The sequence below is a fragment of the Anolis sagrei genome, chromosome 7, assembly GCF_037176765.1.
Source record: "Anolis sagrei isolate rAnoSag1 chromosome 7, rAnoSag1.mat, whole genome shotgun sequence".
NCBI classification, from domain to species: domain Eukaryota; kingdom Metazoa; phylum Chordata; class Lepidosauria; order Squamata; family Dactyloidae; genus Anolis; species Anolis sagrei.
The window spans coordinates 4,242,930-4,269,313 of NC_090027.1; the positions used below are offsets into that span (position 1 = coordinate 4,242,930).

At 47.7% G+C, this 26,384-nt stretch overlaps 1 protein-coding gene across 12 annotated transcripts in view; it reads right to left on the reverse strand.

Moving 5' to 3' along the window:
• Positions 1-6,435: 6,435 nt before the first annotated feature.
• Positions 6,436-26,384, reverse strand: part of ANK1 (ankyrin 1) — a 324,523-nt gene continuing 304,574 nt past the window's right edge. For 10 of the 12 annotated variants that reach the window (XM_067470656.1, XM_067470654.1, XM_067470650.1 and 7 more), the window contains 4 exons: positions 21,734-21,817; positions 16,568-16,633; positions 16,086-16,224; positions 6,436-8,544 (listed from right to left, as the gene is read on the reverse strand). In XM_067470656.1, the coding sequence (XP_067326757.1) occupies positions 16,126-16,224; positions 16,568-16,633; positions 21,734-21,817 (249 nt within the window). In that variant the 3' untranslated portion in view covers positions 6,436-8,544; positions 16,086-16,125. Of the gene's footprint in view, positions 8,545-16,085; positions 16,225-16,567; positions 16,634-21,733; positions 21,818-21,988; positions 22,301-26,384 lie in introns of those variants that run through there. The other 2 variants (XM_067470661.1, XM_067470651.1) reach the window with 2 other exon arrangements.

Sequence of the window (26,384 nt, forward strand, 5' to 3'; positions counted from 1 at the left end):
CCTCAGCTCTAGTTTCTGACCCAGAACATATGCCATCCAAGGACCACTTGATCATGGACCACTTTGACCAGGGACCACTCTCCAGCATTATGAATCAGTTTTTAGTCAAGTTTAGATTTGGTTTGGTTAATTGGGGTGCCAATTCAGAAAACTGCACTCGATAGACCACCTCAGTTCTAGTTTCTGATACAGATCATAAGCCATCCTGTAGTCGCCATCTGTTTGCCTACAGAAAACCGTATTTCATCATCTAGAACTGATGTGGTCTATCCAATGCAATTTTCTGAATCTGTCCTCCAAATAACCCCAGGAACAGGCCTAAAAAAATGAAGACACCGTGGTGCCCCATGGAATGGCTCCACTTGTGGGGAGGAAGGAAGAGGAGAAGCAGCAGTCGTGAGTCTTGTTGTCGTGCCTTTCATGGTAGTCTGCCTCTCTCCTCCAAATTATTACATTTGGCCTGGCCATAGGTTTTAAATCCTTGTGTGTTACTGTTATATGTGATTTATATTAATATATATTGCATTGCATTGTTTTGTTTATTGCATTGTATTGTTTTGTTTGTTGCTTTTCTCTTTTATTGATGTGTCGTTGGGCTTGGCCTCATGTAAGCCACTCCAAGTCCCTTGGGAAAAGGTGGCGGGGTATAAATAAAGATTATTATTATTATTATTATTATTATTATTATTATTATTATTATTAGAATTACCTGGGAAGGAGTCCCACTAGGGCATTGCAGCAAATCCCTGGGAGTTCGCCTGGACCGTGCTCTGACTTACAAGAAGTACTGTTCGAATACCAAGCAGAAAGTGGGTGCTAGAAATAATATCATATGAAAGCTGACTGGCACAACCTGGGGATCACAACCGGACACAGTGAAGGCATCAGCCCTTGCACTTTAATGCTCTGCTGCTGAATACGTTCGCCCAGTGTGGAACACATCTCACCATGTTAAAATAGTGAATGTGGCTCTTAATGAGACATGTCGCATTATCACAGGATGCCTACGCCCCACACCGCTGGAGAAATTCCATCGGAAAGTAGCAGTCTGTAATGGAAGGACCAAGACAGTTCTGTATCCGGCCCTCGGGCCTTAGTTGTTGTGTGCTTTCAAGTCATTTCAGAATTAGGTTGACCCTGAGCGAGGGCTGGGTAAATGACCTTGGAGGGCCGTATCCGGCCCTCTGGCCTTAGTTGTTGTTGTTGTTGTGTGCTTTCAAGTCGTTTCAGAATTAGGTTGACCCTGATTGAGGGCCGGGTAAATGACCTTGGAGGGCCATATCCGACCCTCGGGCCTTAGTTGTTGTTGTGTGCTTTCAAGTCATTTCAGAATTAGGTTGACCCTGAGCGAGGGCCGGGTAAATGACCTTGGAGGGCCGTATCCGACCCTCGGGCCTTAGTTGTTTTGTGTGCTTTCAAGTCATTTCAGAATTAGGTTGACCCTGAGCGAGGGCCGGGTAAATGACCTTGGAGGGCCGTATCCGACCTTCGGGCCTTAGTTGTTGTTGTGTGCTTTCAAGTCATTTCAGAATTAGGTTGACCCTGAGCGAGGGCTGGGTAAATGACCTTGGAGGGCCGTATCCGGCCCTCTGGCCTTAGTTGTTGTTGTTGTTGTATGCTTTTAAGTCATTTCAGAATTAGGTTGACCCTGAGCGAGGGCCAGGTAAATGACCTTGGAGGGCCTTATCCGACCCTCGGGCCTTAGTTGTGTGCTTTCAAGTCGTTTCAGAATTAGGTTGACCCTGAGCGAGGGCCAGGTAAATGACCTTGGAGGGCCGTATCCGACCCTCGGGCCTTAGTTGTTGTTGTGTGCTTTCAAGTCATTTCAGAATTAGGTTGACCCTGAGCGAGGGCCGGGTAAATGACCTTGGAGGGCCGGATACGGCCCTCGGGCCTTAGTTGTTGTTGTTGTGTGCTTTCAAGTCATTTCAGAATTAGGTTGACCCTGAGCGAGGGCCAGGTAAATGACCTTGGAGGGCCGTATCCGACCCTCGGGCCTTAGTTGTTGTTGTGTGCTTTCAAGTCATTTCAGAATTAGGTTGACCCTGAGCGAGGGCCAGGTAAATGACCTTGGAGGGCCGTATCCGACCCTCGGGCCTTAGTTGTTGTTCTGTGCATTTAAGTCATTTCAGAATTAGGTTGACCCTGAGCGAGGGCCAGGTAAATGACCTTGGAGGGCCGTATCCGACCCTCGGGCCTTAGTTGTTGTTGTGTGCTTTCAAGTCATTTCAGAATTAGGTTGACCCTGAGCGAGGGCCGGGTAAATGACCTTGGAGGGCCGTATCCGGCCCTCTGGCCTTAGTTGTTGTTGTAGTGTGCTTTTAAGTCATTTCAGAATTAGGTTGACCCTGAGCGAGGGCCAGGTAAATGACCTTGGAGGGCCGTATCCGACCCTCGGGCCTTAGTTGTTGTTCTGTGCTTTTAAGTCATTTCAGAATTAGGTTGACCCTGAGCGAGGGCCGGGTAAATGACCTTGGAGGGCCGTATCCGACCCTCGGGCCTTAGTTGTTGTTGTGTGCTTTCAAGTCATTTCAGAATTAGGTTGACCCTGAGCGAGGGCCGGGTAAATGACCTTGGAGGGCCGTATCCGGCCCTCTGGCCTTAGTTGTTGTTGTTGTGTGCTTTTAAGTCATTTCAGAATTAGGTTGACCCTGAGCGAGGGCCAGGTAAATGACCTTGGAGGGCCGTATCCGACCCTCGGGCCTTAGTTGTTGTTGTGTGCTTTCAAGTCATTTCAGAATTAGGTTGACCCTGAGCGAGGGCCGGGTAAATGACCTTGGAGGGCCGGATACGGCCCTCGGGCCTTAGTTGTTGTTGTTGTGTGCTTTCAAGTCATTTCAGAATTAGGTTGACCCTGAGCGAGGGCCGGGTAAATGACCTTGGAGGGCTGTATCTGGCCCTCGGGCCTTAGTTGTTGTGTGCTTTCAAGTCATGGGATCACAACCAGACATAGTGAACGCATCTGCCCTTGTGCTTTGCTGCTCTGCTGCTGAATACGCTTGCCCAGTGTGGAACACATCTCACAACGTTAAAATAGTGGATGTGGCTCCTAATGAGACATGTCGCATTATCACAGGATGCCTACGCCCCACACCGCTGGAGAAATTCCATCCGAAAGTAGCAGTCTGTAATGGAAGGACCAAGACAGTTCCATAGATATACCGTATATACTCGAGTATAAGCCGACCCGAATATAAGCCGAGGCACCTAATTTTACCACAAAAATTGGGAAAATAAATTGACTCGAATATAAACCGAGGGTGGGAAATGCAGCCGCTAGTGGTAAATTTCAAAATAGAAATAGATACCAATAAAATTATATTAATTTAGGCATCAGTAGGTTAAATGTTTTTGAATATTTACCTGTCCGAATGGATTCTCTCCTATGAACCATCAAGGTTGTTAAGACCTTCTGGAGGAGCCCTGCTCTCGGTCCCACCACCCTCGCAATCGCGTCTGGTGGGGACGAGGGACAGGGCCTTCTCGGTGGTGGCCCCTCGGCTCTGGAACTCTCTCCCGCTGGAGATTAGATCTGCCCCTTCCCTCCTGACTTTCAGAAAGCTGGTAAAATCTTGGCTTTGGAATATAACATTTGCAGAATGATGATCGAGTCAATAACGGCTGACCACACTGGCGGATGGTGACGAATTTGTGATTTTACTTTCACGACCCGGCTTTTTGTAACTGTATGATCTGTATTTTAATGTATTTTATGTATTAATGTATTATGATGCTATTATGTTTATCCTACTTGTGTATGAATTTCCTGCTGTTAGCCGGCCTGAGTCCCTCTTCGGAGGTCGAGAAGACCGGGTTATAAAAGCTCTAAACAAACAAACAAACAAACAAACAAATAAAATATTTACATAAAACTATAATTCAAGATAAGTGTTGAGACTCAGCATTCTGGCATCATACCTACTACTAGTAGTAGGAGACGAAGAAGGAGTGATGCAGAAGCAGAGGGTCCCAATAAGACTGTCCCACTCTGATTCAACCATTATTATAACCTTCTTCAATGTAACTATGCTTACATTGCTTGCATAATAAATAGAGTATTATGCTTACATAATAAATAGAGTAAAATAATAATAATAATAATAATAATAACAACAACAACAACAACAACAACAACTCTGGCCCTGTTTACCTCTCCGAACGTATTCTTCCCTATGAACTATCTAGGTTGTTAAGATCGTCTGGAGAGGTCCTGCTCTCGGTCCCACCGGCCTCACAAGCGCGTCTGGTGGGGACGAGGGACAGGGCCTTCTTGGTGGTGGCCCCTCGACTCTGGAACTCTCTCCCAATGGAGATCAGAACCGCCCCTTCTATCCTGACATTCAGGAAACAGGTGAAGACGTGGTTATGGAGACAGGCATTCGATGAATGAGCCAACACCCTGAGATATGGATGGAGGATGATGAGCAACGACTTTAGTGTGACGACTGACCATTGTAGTTATTGAATGTAATTGCTGTAATATGTATTATGATGTTTTATTGACTGTATGTGATACCATGGTTGGAAACCGGCCTGAGTTCCTCGAGAGAGGTGAGAAGGTTGGTATACAAAACTTTTAAATAAATAAATAATAAAATAATAATAGAGTAAAATTATAGCCTATGATACTGTGAACTACCGTTGCCTCCTCCTGAGAAAAATGTATAGTATCCCAAAGGACGACCACCTAACCCGCCTCATAGGAAACCTGCTACAAAACAGGAGCTTTTTTGTTGAGTTTCAGGGCCAGAGAAGCAGATGGCGGAAACAGAAGAACGGCCTGCCTCAGGGGAGTGTGCTTGCTCCATCCATGTTCAACATCTACACAAATGACCAGCCACTGCCAGAAGGGACAGAGAGCTTCATCTATGCTGATGATCGTGCCATTACCACTCAAGCAGGGAGCTTTGAGATGGTTGAAAAGAAGCTCTCCAAAGCTCTAGGTGCTCTTACTGCCTATTACAGGGAAAACCAGCTGATCCCTAATCCATCTAAAACACAGACATGCGCCTTTCACCTGAAGAACAGACAAGCATCCCGAGCTCTGTGGATCACCTGGGAAGGAATCCCACTGGAGCATTGCAGCGCACCCAAATACCAGGGAGTCACTCTGGACCGTGCCCTGACCTACAAGAAGCACTGCCTGAACGTCAAGCAAAAAGTGGGTGCTAGAAACAACATCATACAAAAGCTGACTGGTACAACCTGGGGATCACAACCAGATACAGTGAAGACATCTGCCCTTGCGCTATGCTCCTCTGCTGCTGAGTATGCCCAGTGTGGAACACATCTCACCACACTAAAACAGTAGATGTGGCTCTTAATGAGACATGCCACATTATCACGGGGTGTCTGCGCCCCACACCACTGGAGAAATTACACTGCTTAGCCGGTATTGCACCACCTGACATCCGCCGGGAAATAGCAGCCAATAGTGAAAGGACCAAGGCAGAGACATCTCCAGCTCATCCCCTGTTTGGGCCTCAGCCAGCACGTCAACGACTTAAATCAAGACATAGTTTTCTTAGATCTACAGAGACACTCACTGGATCACCTCAGCAAGCGAGAGTCCAAAAGTGGCAGGCTCAAACCCAGCACCTCAATCCATGGGTGATACCAGATGAGAGATTCCCCCCTGGGCACACAGAAGATTGGGCGACTTGGAAGGCGCTGAACAGACTGCGCTCTGGCACCACGAGATGCAGAGCCAACCTTCGGAAATGGGGCCACAAAGTGGAATCCACGGCATGCGAGTGTGGAGAAGAGCAAACCACTGACCACCTGCTGCAATGCACCCTGAGCCCTGCCACATGATGCACAAGGGAGGACCTTCTTGCAGCAACACCAGAGGCACTCCAAGGGGCCAGAGACTGGTCAAAGGACATCTAATCAACTACCAAACTCATAAATTTTGTATTCTGTATTTTGTATTTTTGTATCTTGTCTGTTTGTTTGCTTTGTTCTGTTAGAAGTGTAATATAAATGACTGGTTGCTGATAACTCGATAAATAAATAAATAAATAAATAACAACACAGTAAAATAATAAATGTAACAATAACAATAATAAATAGAGTAAAATAATAAATGTAATAATAATAATAACAACAACAAAGCAAAATAATAAATAACCTTGACTCGAGTATAAGCCGGGGGAGACTTTTTCAGCCTAAAAAAAGGACTGAAAAACTAAGCTTATACTCGAGTATATACTTAGTTTTCTGCTGCCCTGGAAAATAGGGTCCGATTCACATGAACATTAGGAAGAACTCCCTGTCCTTAAGAAGAACTGTTCAATGGTGGAACTCTCTGCCTCGGTGTGTGATGGAAGCTTTTAAACAGAGGCTGGATGGCCATCTTTTAGGAGTGCTTTGATGGTGCCACAGCGTTTATGATCTGTTAGAAAATGAACAAAGAAAGACGGAAGCGAGAAAGAGTGGTGTTTGTTTATTTATTAATTTGGATCCTGGTAGCTGGTGGGCAAGGGAGGATGGTCTATACATCGGGGCGAGAGATGGAGGGTGGGGTGGGGTGGGGGTCGAGACCGAGGAGGAGCCAAAAGGCTCGAAATTCTCATACCAATAAAAAAGGAACTAAAAGGAATTTCAAAACTTCTAAAAAGCATCTAGAGTGCAGACGGCAGCATTCTCTAGGCATCGCCCTCCCCTACAGCTCCTACTAGCGATCAGCGGGCAAAGCGGCACCCCGCAGGCAGGCAAAGGGGGGGGGGCGCAGTTCACAGCTCAGGTTCCTACGCGCTACAGGAGGCCAAAGCATGGGGCGGCCACCTTAGGCTCTATGGCGGCGCTGGGTCGGCAATTTGGTGGGGCGGGGAGGCCGTTCGGGGCGTTTGGGGTGGGAGGGCAGGGGGGCATGGGTGTTCTGTGCCCCCGCCCCACACGTTTGCATCCGGACAGCTCTTCTCCCTGGGGAGGTGCCCGGCCTGCCATGCTGTGGGCTTCCCCACGAGTTCCCACCCGGATCCCCCCGTTCCTTTGAGTCCGTTTCTCTTCCGAGATTGGCACGGTTCCCAGGGACAAGAGCTGAAGACGTTGTGCAGGTGCCACACTGCATCTCTTCCGGGCCCAAAGGAGAACGTCGTCAGTGTGTCTCTTTTGTGTGTGTGCAGGGAGGTCTTGTGTACGAAACGGGGTTCCGACACCTCCGGCTACGACTCACCTCCTTCTAATGCAAATGCCATGCCTCTTGGGTGCGAGAGGAGTCGCGTATTGCTCAAAACGGGCATCCCAGGGGCATGGGGTGGCTGGGGAAGATTGCGGGGAGGTGGGAGAGGGGGTTTCCCAAAGCACCAAGAGGCAGGGATGGATGGGGCAGTGGCCATTTCTCTGGTGGGGAGGAATCGGCCCAGAGGACACCCGACCGGCTCCTGTGCTGCAGCTGATCGTGACTCTTGGCTCAGGGAGAGGGCAGAATTCAGCTACTCCCCGCTGCGGAGCGGGGTCTGGGAAATACTGGCACACGGCATGTCTGTGCTGGATACCGAAGAGCCCTTAAGGAGCCCTCCCTGGCGCAGAAGCAGCAGAACTCTCCTGAGCCACAGATTGTGCTGGAGGGAGCGGGGTGTTGGTAAAGCCGGGCGCACCGGCACCCTTCCACCCTGGGTCCACGTTGCCGGCAGCATCCCAAGGGTGAGGGTGCAAGTGTGCCCGGCGCACGCTTGTGGGTCAGAGTGTGCATTGGCAGAGAGGTTTGTGCACTAGCCCTTCTTCCACACCTCTTCCCTCCGCGCCACGGGCAGCACTTTGCATGTGTGTATGTGTGTCAGGGAAAGAGAGAGAGATGAGCCTGGGAGACTTGCTCTGCCTATTGTCAATCCTAGCTCTTCCCACCTCCGTTTTGCGAACGAACGAACGAACGAGCGAACGACCAACTGGTAGCCTGTGGAGGTATTTCAGGGAGATGAGCCAATACAATCCTGCCGAACGTCCCTATTTGTGTTTGCATAGTAGATATCTGTTCATATCATCATATACACAAGGTTTGAGCAACTGTCCAGGTCACGCTTTTCCACCTGAACACAAGGGAGGAGGGGAGGGTCAGGGCAGTCGCCTGCTGCTTCCCGCCTCCCAGGCCCAAGGGGACCCTCGTTCGACGTCCTCCGGCACCCAGGAGGTCCAGACACGGCCAGAGGGCAAAGCAGGGGCAGGTGGGATGACAGGTGAGCTCTGTCCGGCAAACTCCTTCCCGGAAGGCGGAGGCATCGTCGAGGGGGGAGCCGAGGAACGGACGGACCCCTCTTGTGCCCCCCACCACTGGCGTCGTGTCGCTTCCTCCTCTCCTGGGATTCCTGGTTCAGGCTTTGATTCAGGAGGAAGAACTGTAGCTCATGCGTCTGCAGTCAGTCGGTCATGCGAATAAGACGGTAAAGTTATTATGTCCCTTGCGGAAATCATGCCGTTAACCTAAAGAATCGGTGGACAGCCAGCCGGCCCCTTCCTGCTGAGCTCGCGGCTCCACTCGCTCGCCTGGCCGTGTGGGGGGCACGAGGGGGGTGGAGGTCAGTGGGTCGGTGTCGAGGCAAAACCCTGGTGAGAAGAAAGCAAGGAAAGGGAGGCGGGATTAGACTCTCGCTTTTTATGCATTTTTACGTTTGCACAATTCAAATATATCTATTTAGACATCTCTCTCTCTATATAGAATTATATCTAAATAGGATTTGCAGAGACTTGCAAACATGTGAGCAGAAAATTCATATAAAAATAATGTATACATATAGATATACAGGTACATGGAAATATCTAGAACCCTATATGCCAGTGTTTCTCAACCTGGGGGTCGGGACCCCTGAGGGGGTCGTGAGGGGGAATCAGAGGGGCCACCAAAGACCATCAAAAAACCCAATATTTTCTGTTGGTCATGGGGGTTCTATGTGGGAAGTTTGGCCGAATTCTATCGTTGACGGGATTCAGAATGCTCTTTCATTATAAGTGAACTATAAATCCCAGCAACGACCAACTCCCAAATGGCAAGGTCTATTTTCCCCAAACTCAACCAGTGTTCACATTTGGGCATATTGAGTATCCATGCCAAGTTTGGTCCAGATCAATCATTGTTTGAGTCCACAGTGCTCTATGGATGGAGGTGAACTACAACTCCAAAACTCAAGGTCAGTGCCCACCAAACCCTTCCAGTATTTTCTGTTGCTCATGGGAGTTCTTTGTGCCAAATGTGGTTCAATTCCATTATTGGTGGAGTTCAAAATGCTCTTTGATAGTAGGTGAACTATAAATCCCAGCAACTACAACTCTCAAATAACAAAAATCAACCCCCCACACCACCAGTATTCAAATTTGGGCATATCGGATATTTGTGTCAAGTTTGGTCTAGTGAATGAAAATACATCCTATGTATCGGATATTTACATTACAATTCATAACAATAGCAAAATGACAGTTATGAAGTAGCATCAAAAATAATTTTCTGATTGGGGGTCACCACAACATGAGGAACTGTAATAAGGGGTCATAGCATTACGAGGGTTGAGAACCACTGCTATATGCATTTAGGAGTTGCAAACATGTGAGGGGAAAACTTCCAAGGGAACAAAAATGCATGTATAAAGTTAATACATTTAAATACACCAAAAAGCCAGGAAATTGGGTAGGGTTGAAAGAGAGCCATACAAACAAGGAGTTTGCGTGTGCAAGTGCGATACACCTCCCACAGTCAGCCCAAGAAGCACGCTCACACATGAAGTTCAACAGTGACAAATGCAAGATACTCCACTTTGGCAGAAAAAATGAAATGCAAAGATACAGAATGGGGGACGCCTGGCTCGAGAGCAGTACGTGTGAAAAAGATCTTGGAGTCCTCGTGGACAACAAGTTAAACATGAGCCAGGAATGTGATGTGGCGGCAAAAAAAGCCAATGGGATTTTGGCCTGCATCAAGAGGAGCATAGTGTCTAGATCTAAGGAAGTAATGCTACCCCTCTATTCTGCTTTGGTTAGACCACATCTGGAATATTGTGTCCAATTCTGGGCACCACAATTGAAGAGAGATATTGACTCTAAGCTGGAATGTGTCCAGAGAAAGAGGGCGACTAAAATGATCAAGGGTCTGGAGAACAAGCCCTATGAGGAGCGGCTTAAGGAGCTGGGTATGTTTAGCCTGAAGAAGAGAAGGCTGAGAGGAGATATGATAGCCATGTATAAACATGTGAGAGGAAGCCACAGGGAGGAGAGAGCAAGCTTCCTTTCTGCTTCCTTGGAGACTAGGACGCAATGGAACAATGGCTTCAAACTACAAGAGAGGAGATTCCATCTGAACGCGAGGAAGAACTTCCTGACTGTGAGAGCCGTTCAGCAGTGGAACTCTCTGCCCCAGAGTGTGGTGGAGGCTCCTTCTTTGGAAGCTTTTAAACAGAGGCTGGATGGCCATCTGTTGGGGGTTATTTGAATGCGATGTTCCTGCTTCTTGGCAGAATGGGGTTGGACTGGATGGCCCAGGAGGTCTCTTCCAACTCTTAGATTCTATGATTCTATGATTCTATGTTGTTGGGATGAACAATGGCCACAACTCATTTATTGATAACAGGAACAAGAGTCCTGGATCACGATTGGGCAGCCCAATACTGCCAAATCCCGCACACACCGGGGTGCCGCTGGCACAATATCGGGCAAACGCAACTCGGCACCCCTGGGACCACCGGGCGTCCAAACCAGATCCAGGGCCCATGAACCCACGTCAATAAGGAGTTGAGACAAGGAGCATAAAACAAACAAGTAACTGTTAACAGGTAACCATGACAAGGTGAACACCAACAAAAGTTAACTGCCAACATAAACCGCATGCAGGGTGGGTGGGATGGCTCAGCTGTTGCAAACCCAGTGCCTGCTGGAGAGCCTGGGGCAGCCTTATGAAAGCTGTCCACAAAGGTGGGAGAGGCCAGCCCGGGCCTCTCCCGCGGCGGGCATGGTCAGTTGGCCATTGGCCCATTGACCCGCCAGCGGGAACCTTCCCGCCATCAGAGGGGGCTTCTGGGAGGAGAATGGCGATGCGGAACGCCCTGCACCGCAACTTCTTGGCCCAGTAAGTCGGGCCAAGCCTGACATGAAATACATCTCCTTTCCCTCCTTCCCTCCCTTTCGACTGGAAAAGAAAACACACTGTCAAGGGAGGGGAAGAGGAGAGAGAAATAGATCCTATATCGCAAGCAATGGCCTCTACGGTCCTCTGCCTGGCCTTGATCTTGACCCCATTGCAAGCCAAGGGAGGCTTTCCCAGCTCCAAAAAAAGGGCTGAAAAACTTGGCCGAATCTGTCTCTATCAGCGTTTCTCAGCCTCAGGTTCAGAACCCCTGGGGAGGGGGTCGCAAGGGTTTTTTTAGAGGGGTCACCAAAAACCATCAGAAAACATATATTTCTAATAGGGCTGGGTAACCACGGAAAAATTTCGTTTTTAGGGGGTTTTTGCGTTTCGTTATTTAAAAGAATTCCGAAATTTTCCTTTAAAAAAGTTCGAAATATACGAAATTTCGTAAAATTATGAAACAATTACGAAACGATTTCGAAACAATTACGAATCGATTCGTTAATGGCGGACGCGACTGCACAATACGCCAAAAAACCCTCCAAATGGGACAGGGGGAACTTCTGAAGCTTCCCTCTCCCTCTGTTGTTGACTGTGGGTGTGATAATTTATTTTTTTTATCACTGATAAAACAAACAACAACCCTAAAACTTGCACCAGACATACGGAAATAATAACGAAATAATAACGAAACAATTACGAAACAATTACGAAATAAATTTTAAAAATTCGTTTCGATTTTTAGTTGCTCCTGAATGGTTCAATATCGGATCGTAAACCACTTTAAATACGAATTATTCACGAATTACGAAATTAACGAACGAAACCGCACAGCCCTACTCCTTTCCCTCCTTCCCTCCCTTTTGACTGGAAAAGAAAACACACTCTCAAGGGAGGGGAAGAGGAGAGAGAAATAGATCCTATATTGCAAGCAATGGCCTCTGCAGTCCTCTGCCTGGCCTTGAGCTTGACCCCATTGCAAGCCAAGAGAGGCTTTCCCAACTCCAAAAAACGGCTGAAAAACTTGGCCGAATCTGTCTCTATCAGCGTTTCTCAACCTGGGGTTCAGAACCCCTGGGGAGGGGGTCGCCAAAGACCATCAGAAAACATATATTTCTAATGGTCTTAGGCTGACGATCTCTCCCTCTATCCTCCTCTTCCTTTTTGGATACAGGCGGCGAATCCTCCCACCTAAAGCCCTCCTCCGCTGTGATTGGCAGGCCTCTCAACCGGGGGGGGGGGGGTGTTTCTGATACTCCAAGTGGGGAGGGGAGAGCAGGCATGCGTGGTGCATAACAGCATGATGCACATGTGCGGGCGAGGGAGAGCGGGTGAGGCTGGAGAGAGGCATGCGCCAGTGAGTCCCTTCAAAGCATGGGGCTTTGGCCCAATTCTATCATTGGTGGGGTTCAGAATGCTCTTTGTCTGTAGGTGAACTATAAATCCCAGCAACTGCAACTCCCAAATGTTAATGTCTATTTCCCCCATCAGTGTTCACATTTGGGCATATTGAGTATTCGTGCCAGGTTTGGTTCAGATTCACCATTGTTTGAGTCTACAGTACTTTCTGAATGTAGTTAAACTACAACTCCCAAACTCAAGGCCAATGTGCAACAAACCTTTCCAGTATTGTATTGATGAAGGCAACCTGGCATCAATAGGAGCCTAGTATCTATATCTAGGGAAGTCATGCTCCCCATGCTCTATTCTGCTTTGGTTAGACCACACCTGGAATACTGTGTCCAATTCTGGGCACCACAGTTCAAGAGAGATATTGACTCTAAGCTGGAATGTGTCCAGAGAAAGAGGGCGACGAAAATGATCAAGGGTCTGGAGAACAAGCCCTATGAGGAGCGGCTTAAGGAGCTGGGTATGTTTAGCCTGAAGAAGAGAAGGCTGAGAGGAGATATGATAGCCATGTATAAACATGTGAGAGGAAGTCACAGGGAGGAGGAGGGAGCAAGCTTGTTTTCTGCTTCCCTGGAGACTAGGACGCAATGGAACAATGGCTTCAAACTACAAGAGAGGAGATTCCATCTGAACACGAGGAAGAACTTCCTGACTGTGAGAGCCGTTCAGCAGTGGAACTCTCTGCCCTGGAGTATGGTGGAGGCTCCTTCTTTGGAAGCTTTTAAACAGAGGCTGGATGGCCATCTGTCGGGGGTGCTTTGAATGCAATATTCCTGCTTCTTGGTAGAATGGGGTTGGACTGGATGGCCCAGGAGGTCTCTTCCAACTCTTTGATTCTATGATTCTATGGCCGGAATCACTGGGTTGTTGTAGGTTTTTTCGGGCTATATGGCCATGTTCTAGAGGCATTCTCTCCTGACGTTTTGCCTGCATTTATGGCAAGCATCCTCAGAGGTAGTGAGGCCTGTTGGAACTAGGAAAATTGGTTTATATATCTGTGGAATAACCAGAGTGGGAGAAAGAACTCTTGTCTGTTGGAGTGAGGTGTGAATGTTTAAACTGACCACTTTGATTTATATACTTTCAGGCACATCTAATCACCTCTCAACAAAAGATTGCCCCAGGCACTGCCAGGCCATCAAATGCTAATCAAGATGGTCAGTTGAAACATTCACACCTAGCTCCAACAGACAAGTGTCCTTTGTCCCACCCTGAACATTATTCCACAGATATATAAACCCATTTTCCTAGTTCCAATAGATCTCACTACCTCTGAGGATGCTTGCCATAGATCCCCTAGAACATGGCCATATAGCCCGAAAAAAGTACAATAATTCATTTTCCCTTATGCAATGTTCTGCCGGCCCATTTATGTTGGATAAGCGAAACTCTACTGTATGTATTTAATGGAAATATGTTTAGCTTTGCTCCAGATCCATCATTGTTTGAGTCCACAGTGCAACCTGGATATAAGTGAACTGCAAATCCAAGAGTCAAGGTCAATGCCCACCAAACCCTTCCAGTATTTTCTGTTGGTCGTGGGAGTTCTGTGTGCCAAGTTTGGTTCAGTTCCATCATTGGTGGAGATCAGAATGCTCCTTGATTGCAGGTGAACTATAAATCCTAGCAACTACAACTCCCAAATTGAAAGGTCTATTTTCCCCAAACCACACCATTGAATGAGAATACATCCTGCATATCAGATATTTACATGACGATTCCTAACAGTAGCAACATTACAGTTATGAAGTAGCAACGAAAATGATTTTATGTTTGGGGGTCACCACAAGATGATGAACTGTATTAAGGGGTCGCGGCATTCAGAAGGGTGGGGAACACTGGCGTATAGGTAGGAGTGCCTACTGCCTTCTCGCCAGGCATGTCCCCCTGTGGCCTCACTTTGCCCTGGTTCTATAAGGGAAAGTCAAGAGCAGGGGTCCTCAAACTTTTTAAACAGAGGGCCTTAGTTGTTGTTGTTGTTGTTGACCCTGAGCGAGGGCCGGGAAAATGACCTTGGAGGGCCGTATCCGGCCCTCGGGCCTTAGCTGTTGTTGTGTGCTTTCAAGTCGTTTCAGACTTAGGTTGACCCTGAGTGAAGGCCGGGCAAATGACCTTGGAGGGCCGTATCCGGCCCTAGGGCGTTAGTTGTTGTTGTTGTTGTGTGCCTTCAAGTCATTTCAGAATTAGGTTGACCCTGAGCGAGGGCTGGGTAAATGACCTTGGAGGGCCGTATCCGGCCCTCGGGCCTTAGTTGTTGTTGTGTGCTTTCAAGTCATTTCAGAATTAGGTTGACCCTGAGCAAGGGTCGAGTAAATGATCTTGGAGGGCCGTATCCAGCCCTCAGGCCTCCGTTGTTGTGTACTTTCTTTTCAGAATGAGTTTGACCTTGAGTGAGGGCTGGGTAAATGACCTTGGAGGGCCGTATCCAACCCTCAGGCCTCCGTTGTTGTGGACTTTCTTTTCAGAATGAGTTTGACCTTGAGTGAGGGCTGGGTAAATTATCTTGGAGGGCCGTATCCAGCCCTCAGGCCTCCGTTGTTGTGTACTTTTTTTTCAGAATGAGTTTGACCTTGAGTGAGGGCTGGGTAAATGACCTTGGAGGGCCGTATCCGGCCTTCGGGCCTTAGTTGTTGTTGTGTGCTTTCAAGTCTTTTCAGAATTAGGTTGACCCTGAGCGAGGGCCGGGTAAATGACCTTGGAGGTCCATATCCGTCCCTCGGGCTTTATTTGTTGTTGTTGTTGTGTGCTTTCAAGTTGATTCAGACTTAGCTTGACCCTGAATGAGGGCCGGGAAATGACCTTGGAGGGCCGTATCTGGCTCTCGGGCCTTAGTTGTTGTTGTTGTGTGCTTTCAAGTCATTTCAGACTTAGCTTGACTCTGAGCAAGGGCCGGGTAAATGACCTTGGAGGGCTGTATCTGGCCCTTGGGCCTTGGTTGTTGTTGTTGTTGTATGCTTTCAAGTCGGTTCAGAATTAGGTTGACCCTGAGCGAGGGCCGGGTAAATGACCTCGGAGGGCCGGATACGGCCCTCGGGCCTTAGTTGTTGTGTGCTTTCAAGTTGTTTCAGAATTAGGTTGACCCTGAGAGAGGGCCGGGTATATGACCTTGGAGGGCCGTATCTGGCCCTCGAGCCTTAGTTGTTGTGTGCTTTCAAGTCATTTCAGACTTAGGTTGACCCTGAGCGGGCTGGGTAAATGACCTTGGAGGGCCGTATCTGACCCCTGGGCCTTAGTTGTTGTTGTTGTGTACTTTGAAGTCATTTCAGACTTAACTTGACCCTGAGCGAGGGCCGGGTAAATGACCTTGGAGGGCCGTATCTGGCCCTCGGGCCTTAGTTGTTGTTTCGTGCTTTCAAGTCGTTTCAGAATTAGATTGACCCTGAGCGAGGGCCACGTAAATGACCTTGGAGGACTGTATCTGGCCCTTGGGCCTTAGTTTGAGGACCCCTGGTCAAGAGTTTGGAAAACTTTCTAGTTTTGGCCGTGTTCCAAGCCCAAAGCAAATGGGTCTGGGCTAAGGATAGAAAATCGCATGTTGCCATCCTAGAGAAGCTCATGGGCATAACCACCACTGACCAATGCTCCCGTCTTTTCCAGCGATGAGTAAGAACGAAGGGGTCTTTACCTCCAAAGAGGCCACTGGAGGGAGGGAGGGTTGGGGGGGTTCACTGCTTCCCCCTTTTCAGGCTGGCTCGTTTCACTATCTGAGCCCCCATCCTGCCCCCAAGCAGCTCCGTTCTCGGGGCGCTCCCTTGGGCCTCCTCCTGAGGAACAGCGGCAAGAGACAGCAAAGCGGGACAGAGTCACGGACAAACCAGCAAGGCGAGCAGGTGGGCAGGCGGAGAGAGAAAGAGACAGACAGACGGAGAGACAGAGAAACACAAGGAGAAGGAGGTCAGGTGGCGGGTCCCACTGGTGATGGCACAGCTGGGCAAGGGTGAGAAGGAACGGGGGCCGGAGCAAGGGAGAGGTGACAGAGCGGGCACAGCCAGAGCCGCGGGGCCAAGCCACCCAAGGGGCTCGGTGACCTTGCTGTCAAGTGGCACCCCTCTGAAAGCAAATGTCTTCCAGTTTACAAGGATCCTGCAAGGAACCCGGGATAATCACCTCTTCGTGTTGCCGCCCATCACCCGTGCCGTCCGTATCCAGCTGCCGCACCACCTTCCGGATAATCTGCAGAGGAAGAGGAGTCAGAAAGTCAAGGCCAGCCTCCACGTTCTCCTTCAGTTCAACTGTGCCGTCACACCTAGACACTATAAAGTGAAAACTAAGATGTGCTTCTCTCTTTATCTGGGTGAACTGCGGGTGCTTACTTAGAAGCTTAAAACTCTCAGCAACTGAGGCCACTCCAGATTTGAACATCAAACAGAACATTTATTTCTCAAAGTCCTTGGCAGACTTGGCACAGCTTGTTGCAGTTACAAACACAAACAGTCAACTTGTGAAATTAGTTTTTCCTTCAGCTGCTGAGTTGACTTCCCCCAACGGTAGAAAAATCCTGAGATCTTTTAACCTAACCCTGAGCTGCTATCTTTAAAAAGAGCAGGTCTTCCCCTATCTGAGCTCAAGGTTAGTTTGGGGATGAAGTAATGGAGCCTCTCCCAATGGACAACAAGTTAAACATGAGCCAACAATGATGTGATGTGGCGGCAAAAAAAGCCAATGGGATTTTGTCCTGCATCAATAGGAGCATAGTGTCTAGGTCCAAGGAAGTAATGCTACCCCATGCTCTATTCTGCTTTGGTTAGACCACACCTGGGATATTGTGTCCAATTCTGGGCACCACAATTGAAGAGAGATATTGACAAGCTGGAATGTGTCCAGAGGAGGGCGACTCAAATGATCAAGGGCCTGGAGAACAAGCCCTATGAGGAGCGGCTTAAGGAGCTGGGCATGTTTAGCCTGAAGAAGAGAAGGCTGAGAGGAGATATGATAGCCATGTGTAAATATGTGAGAGGAAGCCACAGGGAGGAGGGAGCAAGCTTGTTTTCTGCTTCCCTGGATACTAGGATGCAATGGAGGAATGGCTTCAAACTACAAGAGAGGAGATTCCATCTGAACATGAGGAAGAACTTATTTATTTATTTATTTATTTACTTTACTTATATACCGCTGTTCTCAGCCCGAAGGCGACTCACGGCAGTTCACAAAAGTAAGAACAGCAAAAATAAAATGCTACAGTGTAAAAAACAGTTAACAACCGAACACATTACACAATTAATAACCAATTACTACAATAACCATTCACTATCGTCAAGTCATCAAAAACATAATCCAGATTCGTCATCCATTGTTCCATTCCTATGTTCATTACCAATCATTGCACTGATTATTCGAATGCCTGCTCAAACAGCCAGGTCTTCACTTTTTTGCGGAATACCATTAGAGATGGTGCTAGTCTAATGTCCGTGGGAAGGGCGTTCCACAGCCGAGGAGCCACCACCGAGAAGGCCCTATCTCTCGTCCCCGCCAGCCGAGCTTGAGAAGCAGGCGGGATCGAGAGCAGGGCCTCCCCGGAAGATCTCAAAGTCCTGGTGGGTTCATAGGCAGAGATGCGGTCGGATAGGTATCTTGGGCCGGAACCGTTTAGGGCTTTATAGGCCAACGCCAGCACCTTCAATTGAGCCCGGTAGCAGATCGGTAGCCAGTGGAGCTGGAGCAACAGGGGGGTTTTATGCTCCCTGCGCTCCGCTCCTGTTAGAATCATGGCTGCTGCACGTTGGACAAATTGAAGCTTCCGGGCCGTCTTCAAGGGCAACCCCACGTAGAGAACGTTGCAGTAGTCTAAACGGGATGTAACCAGAGCGTGGACTACCGTGGCCAAGTCAGACTTCCCAAGGTACGGGCGCAGCTGGCGCACAAGCTTTAGCTGTGCAAATGCTCCCCTGGTCACCGCTGAAACCTGACTGTGAGAGCCGTTCAGCAGTGGAACTCTCTGCCCCGGAGTGTGGTGGAGGCTCCTTCTTTGGAAGCTTTTAAACAGAGGCTGGATGGCCATCTGTCAGGGCTGCGGCTCTCACAACATGGACGACCTGCAACTAGGCTGCAGATCTCATTGTTGTTGTTCATTCGTTCGGTCGTTTCCGACTCATCGTGACCTCCTGGACCAGCCCCACGCCAGAGCTCCCTGTCGACCGTCACCACCCCCAGCTCCTTCAGAGTCAAGCCAGTCACTTCAAGGATGCCATCTATCCATCTCGCCCTTGGTCGGCCCCTCTCACAGTCATCAATTAATTAAAGGATCAACCAGTCATGCAAACCAACTTCATCACATTGAAGTAGAGATCCAGTTTTCAATGAAAGGGATTTTGACCTACCATCATCCAAGTAAGGTCCATCTGCATTCATTTCACAGTGTAGATGCACCCAGAGAGGGTTCGTGGACTTTTGGAAACTACAATTCCCAAGACCATCTCATGGAGCAATGGCATTTAAAGTAAGACCCACCTGCATTCATTCCACAGTGTAAAGGCACCAAGAGAAGGGTGTGGACCTTGAGGAACTATAACTCCCAGGACTCCATAGTATGGAGCTATGGGTATTTGAAGTAAGGTCCAGCTGCATTCATTTCAGAGTGTAGATGCACCCAGAGAGGGTGCAATTGGAAAGTGCAATTCTCATGGAGACATAGCATTTAAAGCAAGGTCCACCTGCATTCATTCCACAGTGTAGAAGCATCAAGAGAAGGGTATGGACCTTGGGAAACTATAACTACCAGGAGGACTCCATTGCATGGAACCATGGAATTTAAAGTGGGGGTGCAAGGGCATTCATTCCATACTGTAACTGCACCAAGAGAAGGGTATGGGCCTTGGAAAACTATGACTCCCAGGACTGCACAGCATGGAGATACAGCATAATAATAATAATAATAATAATAATAATAATAATAATAATAATAATGGCATTTAAAATGGGTTCTGACTACGTTTAATCAGAGAAGGGAAACTATAACTCCCAGGAACACATAGTATGGAGCCATGGCATTTAAAGTGGGGGTGTAAGGGCATGCATTCCATACTGTAACTGCACCAAGAGAAGGGTATTGGCCTTGGAAAACTGTGACTCCCAGGACTGCACAGCATGGAGACACAGCATAATAATAATAATAATAATAATAATAATAATAATAGTAATAATAGTAATAATAGTAATGGCATTTAAAATGGGTTCTGACTGCATATAACCAGAGAAGGGAAACTATAACTCCCAGGAACACATAGTATGGAGCCATGGTATTTAAAATGGGGTCCAAGAGGAATCATTTCATAGTGTAACTGCACCAAGAGAAGGGTATGGACTTTGGGAAACTATGACTCCTGGGACTGTACAGCTAGGCCTGGGTAACAACGGAAAAATTTGTTTCTAAAATTGATTCGTTTTTTGGGGTTTTTTGCGTTTCGTTATTTAAAATAATTACAAAATTTTCCTTTTAAAAAGTTCGATATTTACGAAATTTCGTAAATGTGAAAAAATTACAAAACATTAACGAATCGATTTCCGAAACAATAACGAATTGATTCGTTAATGGCGGACGCGACCGCGAAATGCGCTAAAAAACCTCCAAAAACTTCTGAAGCTTCCCTCTCCCTTAGTTGTTGACTGTTGGTGTGATATTATAATTTTTTTTCACTAATTAAACAAAAAACTTGCCCCAGACATGTGAAAATAATAACGAAATGACCTCAGAACAATAATGAAACGAATACAATAACAAAATACGAAGCATTTACAAAACGTGTTTAAAAATTCGTTTTTTTAAAAAATTGCTCCAGAATGGTTCGTTATTGTTTTGTAATTAAAAAAATTAACGAATTATTAACGAATTACGAATTAACGAAACGAAACCGCCCAGCCCTATGTATAGCATGGAGCCATGGCATTTAAAATGGGGGTGCAAGGACATTCATTCCATACTGTAAATGCACGAAGAGAAGGATAAAGACCTTGGAAAACTATGACTCCCAGGACTGCACTGCATGGAGATACAGCATAATAATAATAATAATAATAATAATAATAATAATAATAATAATAATGGCATTTCATAGAATCATAGAATCAAAGAGTTAAAAGAGACCTCCTGGGCCATCCAGTCTAACCCCATTCTGCTAAGAAGCAGGAATACTGCATTCCAATCACCCCTGACAGATGGCCATCCAGCCTCTGCTTAAAAGCTTCCAAAGAAGGAGCCTCCACCACACTCCGGGGCAGAGAGTTCCACTGCTGAACGGCTCTCACAGTCAGGAAGTTCTTCCTCATGTTCAGATGGAATCTCCTCTCTTGTAGTTTGAAGCCATTGTTCCCTTGCGTCCTAGTCTCCAGGGAAGCAGTAAACAAGCTTGCTCCCTCCTCCCTGTGGCTTCCTCTCACATATTTATACATGGCCCTTATCATACCTCCCCTCATCCTTCTCTTCTTCAGGCTAAACATGCTCAGCTCATTAAGCCGCTCTTCATAGGGCTTGTTCTCCAGACCCTTGATTATTTTAGTCGCCCTCCTCTGGACACATTATAGAATCATAGAATCATTTAAAATAGGTCCTGACTACATGTAACCAGAGAAGGGTATGGAACTCCCAGGACCACATAATATGGAGCCATGGTATTTAAAGTGGGGTCCAAGAGGAATCATTTCATAGTGTAACTGCACCAAGAGAAGCGTATGGACTTTGGGAAACTATAACTCCCGGGACTGCACAGCATGGAGACATATAGTAATAGTAATAACAATAATATTCCTTCTTTCCCAGCTTTCCCGTGCAACACAAGGCACAGACATATCACGGAGGGAAGGGAAGGAAAGGACAGGACTCGGAAAGGCTTTCCCTAACAAGGGTACTTTTGGTTCCTTCCAAAATTTGGGAAAATGTTTCATTTTAAACCTGGGAGCAACGAATGTCATCACATTACAGAAATGGCCAATCATCCGGATGATTCCCAAAAACCCATTTCTCCATCACCCCATGAAAAGTTTGAAAAGAATGCCGGCCTCCATGCTTAAAATACACAAAGAATGCTCTATGCTACACTAGTGTGATGACAAGAGTGGCTTCTCAGATTTTAAGTGTAGCACTCAGTGGAATTGAGTCAATGTGATGAGCTGGAAAGTTGGCAAAGAGGGACGACTGGATGATGGTACCTAGTGTCATAATGACATAAAGGAACAGGTTCCCAATCCAGGACAAGGGTGGAGACAGAGCCCTTTATGGGCGGGCGTTTCAGGGGTTCGGATGCGGGTGCCCACCTCCCTTCCCCTCCACCCCCAACTCACTTTCTTGGTGATGATGTTGCCTTGCTCGTCAGTGAATTGTTCTTCGGTCACTTGTTCCCCGGGAATCTCCAGCGCTTCGTTGCCCTGAAAGAAGAACAGGGAAAGAAAAGGCTGATGTTTATGCCAGACGTCTCATGGACGTCTCCATCACACCCTCGGTGGTCCAAGGCATGAGCTGAGCCAAGGACCCCCCAGTGCTGCCAACGCTTTGACACGCTCCTCTGCGGCCCCAACCTCTCTTGGGCGGGCAGCTACCTGGACGATGACCCGTCGCCGCACCACACGGGTGGAGACGGGCTCCTCATCGTCGCTGAGCCCCTCGGTCTCGCCCAGCTCCTTGTCCAGCTCCTGGTGGATGTGCTTCAGCACAAAGCGGAACGAGCCTTGGGCGATGTGCAAGAGGTTCTGGCAGCTGACCAGGAAGAAGCCCAGCAGCACCAAGCTGATGAGCAGCTGGGTCAGGAAGCCCCACATGGTGCCCACCACGGTTCCCCCACTCCTGACCCAGACCCTAAAAGCTGCCTTCCCTTTCCATGGCTGGAGAGCGATGCCTGTGCTGGCACGACAGCAAGAACACTTCCCGACTTGGGGATGGGGGGAGGCGTGGTAATTTTAGCTGCTCTGCTGAGCACCAACCAAGGAGGGAGCAGCTGAGGAGCCCGATCAATGTCACCTCGCTCTGGCCGAGGACCATCATGCTCCGAAGGAGTGGGCATCCCCTGGCAGGGGCCATTCAGCACCCAAATCCATTTGAGAGCACTTGCAAATTATGGTCAACGTGACTAAAGGTTGTTGTAGGTTTTTTTGGGCTATATGACCATATTCTAGATGATTTTTTGAGATGGTTGAACAGAAGCTCTCCGAAGCTCTAGGTACTCTAACTGCCTATTACAGGGAAAACCAACTGATCCCTAATCCATCTAGAATCATAGAATCATAGAATCAAAGAGTTGGAAGAGACCTCAAGGGCCATCCAGTCCAACCCCCTGCCAAGAAGCAGGAATATTGCATTCAAATCACCCCTGACAAATGGCCATCCAGCCTCTGCTTAAAAGCTTCCAAAGAAGGAGCCTCCACCACACTCCGGGACAGAGAGTTCCACTGCTGAACGGCTCTCACAGTCAGGAAGTTCTTCCTAATGTTCAGATGGAATCTCCTCTCTTGTAGTTTGAAGCCATTGTTCCGCGTCCTAGTCTCCAAGGAAGCAGAAAACAAGCTTGCTCCCTCCTCCCTGTGGCTTCCTCTCACATATTTATACATGGCTATCATATCTCCTCTCAGCCTTCTCTTCTTCAGGCTAAACATGCCCAGTTCCCTAAGCCGCTCCTCATAGGGCTTGTTCTCCAGACCCTTGATCATTTTAGTCGCCCTCCTCTGGACACATTCCAGCTTGTCAATATCTCTCTTGAATTGTGGTGCCCAGAATTGGACACAATATTCCAGATGTGGTCTAACCAAAGCAGAATAGAGGGGTATCTAAAACACAGACATGTGCCTTTCACCTTAAGAACAGACAAGCATCCCGAGCTCTGAGGATTAATTGGGAAGGAATCCCACTGGAGCATTGCAGCGCACCCAAATACCTGGGAGTCGCTCTGGACCGTGCTCTGACCTACAAGAAGCACTGCCTGAACATCAAGCAAAAAGTGGGTGCTAGAAACAATATCATACGAAAGCTGACTGGCACAACCTGGGGATCACAACCAGACACAGTGAAGACATCTGCCCTTGCGCTGTGCTACTCTGCTGCTGAGTATGCATGCCCAGTGTGGAACACATCTCACCACACTAAAACAGTGGATGTGGCTCTTAATGAGACATGCCGCATTATCACAGGGTGTCTGCGCCCTACACCACTGGAGAAATTACACTGCTTAGCCGGTATTGCACCATCTGACATCCGCCGGGAGGTAGCAGCCAATAGTGAAAGGACCAAGGCAGAGACATCTCCAGCTCATCCCCTGCTTGGATATCAGCCAGCACGTCAACGACTTAAATCTAGACATAGTTTTCTAAGATCTACAGAGACACTCGCTGGAACACCCCAGCAAGCGAGAGTTCAAAAGTGGCAGGCTCAAACCCAGAAGCTCAATCCGTGGGTGATACCAGATGAGAGACTCCCCCCTGGGCACACAGAGGACTGGGCGACTTGGAAGGCGCTGAACAGACTGCGCTCTGGCACCACGAGATGCAGAGCCAACCTCAAGAAATGGGGCCACACAGTGGAGTCCACGACATGCGAGTGTGGAGAAGAGCAAACCACTGACCACCTGCTGCAATGCAACCTGAGCCTTGCTATATACACAATGGAGGACCTTCTTGCGGCAACACCAGAGGCACTCCATCAGCTACCAAGTTTGCAAAAATTGTGTGTGTGTGTTTTTTTTAAATCTGTTTGTTTGTTTTGTTCTGTTAGAAATGTAATACAATGTTCTGGTTGCAGATGACATGATAAATAAATAAATACCATATTCTAGAGGCATTCTCTCCTGACGTTTCGCCTGCATCTATGGCAAGCATCCTCAGAGGTAGTAAGGTCTATTGGAACTAGGAAAAAGGGTTTATACATCTGTGGAATGAAGCCCCCGATGGCACAGAGGGTTAAACCCCTCTGCAGGTAGGACTGAAGACCAACAGGTCGCAGGTTTGAATCTGGGGAGAGGCGGATGAGCTTCCTTTATTGGCTCCAGCTCCTCATGCGGGGACATGAGAGAAGCCTCCCACAAGGATGATAAAACTTCAAAATCATCCGGGCGTCCCCTGGGCAACGTCCTTGCAGACAGCCAATTCTCTCACACTAGAAGCGACTTGCAATTTCTCAGGTCGCTCCTGACACGACAAATAATAAATAAAAATCTGTGGAATGACCAGGGTGGAACAAAGAACTCTTGTCTGCTGGAGCAAGGTGTGAATGTTTCAACTGACCACCTTGATTAGCATTTGATGGCCTGGCAGTGCCTGGGGCAATATTTTGTTGAGAGGTGATTAGATGTCCTTGTTTGTTTCCTCTCTGTTGTTGTGCTGTTGTAATTTTTGAGTTTTTTAATACTGGTAGCCAGATTTTGTTCATTTTCATGGTTTCCTCCTTTCTGTTGAAATTGTCCCCATGCTTGTGGATTTCAATGGCTTCTCTGTGTAGCCTGACGTGGTGGTTATGAGAGTGGTCCAGCATTTCTGTGTTCCAGCTCCTCATGCAGTGCCTGGGGCAATCTTTTGTTGAGAGGTGTTAAGATGTGCCTGGTTGTTTCCTCTCTGTTGTTTTGCTGTTGTAATTTTTGAGTTTTTTAATACTGGTAGCCAGATTTTGTTCATTTTCATGGTTTCCTCCTTTCTGTTAAAATTGTCCACATGCTTCTTGTGGATTTCAATGGCTTCTCTGTGTAGCCTGACATGGTGGTTATGAGACTGGTCCAGCATTTCTGTGTTCCAGCTCCTCATGCAGTGCCTGGGGCAATCTTTTGTTGAGAGGTGATTCGCTGTCCATAATTGTTTCCTCTCTGTTGTTTTGCTGTTGTAATTTTAGAGTTTTTTTTAATACTGGTAGCCAGATTTTGTTCATTTTCATGGTTTCCTCCTTTCTGTTGAAATTGTCCACATGCTTGTGGATTTCAATGGCTTCTCTGTGTAGTCTGACATGGTGGTTGTGAGAGTGGTCCAGCATTTCTGTGTTCTCAAATAATATGCTGTGTCTAGGCTGGTTTCTCTGGTGCTCTGCTATGGCTGACTTCTCTGGCTGAAGTAGTCTGCAGTGCCTTTCATGTTCCTTGATGCGTGTCTGGGCAATGCTGCTGCGTTTGGTGGTCCCTATGGTGACTTGTCCACAGCTGCATAGTAAACGGTAGACTCCTGCAGAGCGGAGAGGATCCCTCTTGTCCTTTGCTGAACGTAGTATTTGTTGGATTTTCTTGGTGGGTCTGGAGATCGTTTGTATGTTGTGTTTCCTCATCAGCTTCCCTCTGCGGTCAGTGGTTCCCTTGATGTCTGGCAAGAACACTTTCCCTCTGGGTGGATCTTCATCTTGACTCTTGTGGCTTCTTTTCGGTTGTCTTGCAGCTCTTCTGATGTCTGAGGTGGAGTCTCCATTGGCCTGGAGAGCCCAGTTGAGGTGGTTCAGGTCATCTTGGAGGAGGTGGGCTGCGCAGATACTTTTTGCACCCACCAAGAAAATCCAACCAATGCTACGTTCAGCAAAGGACAAGAGGGATCCTCTCACTTCTGAAGGAGTCTCCTGGATACCATGCAGTTGTGGACAAGAAGCCTCCATCGGGACCACCAAACGCAGCAGCGTTGCCCAAACTCGAATCCAGGAACATGAAAGGCACTGCAGACTCCTTCAACCAGAGAAGTCCGCCATAGCAGAGCACCTCATGAACCAACCTAGATACAGCTTATTATTTGAGAAGACAGAAATGCTGGACCACACTCACAATCACCATGTCAGGCTACACAGAGAAGACACTGAAATCCACAAGAAACATGTGGACAATTGCAACAGAAAGGAGGAAACCATGAAAATGAACAAAATCTGGCTGCCGGTATTACAAAACTCTAAAATTACAACAGCAAAACAACAGAGAGGAAACAATTATGGACAGCTAATCACTAGGCCTGGGTAACAACGGAAAAATTTGTTTCTAAAATCGATTCGTTT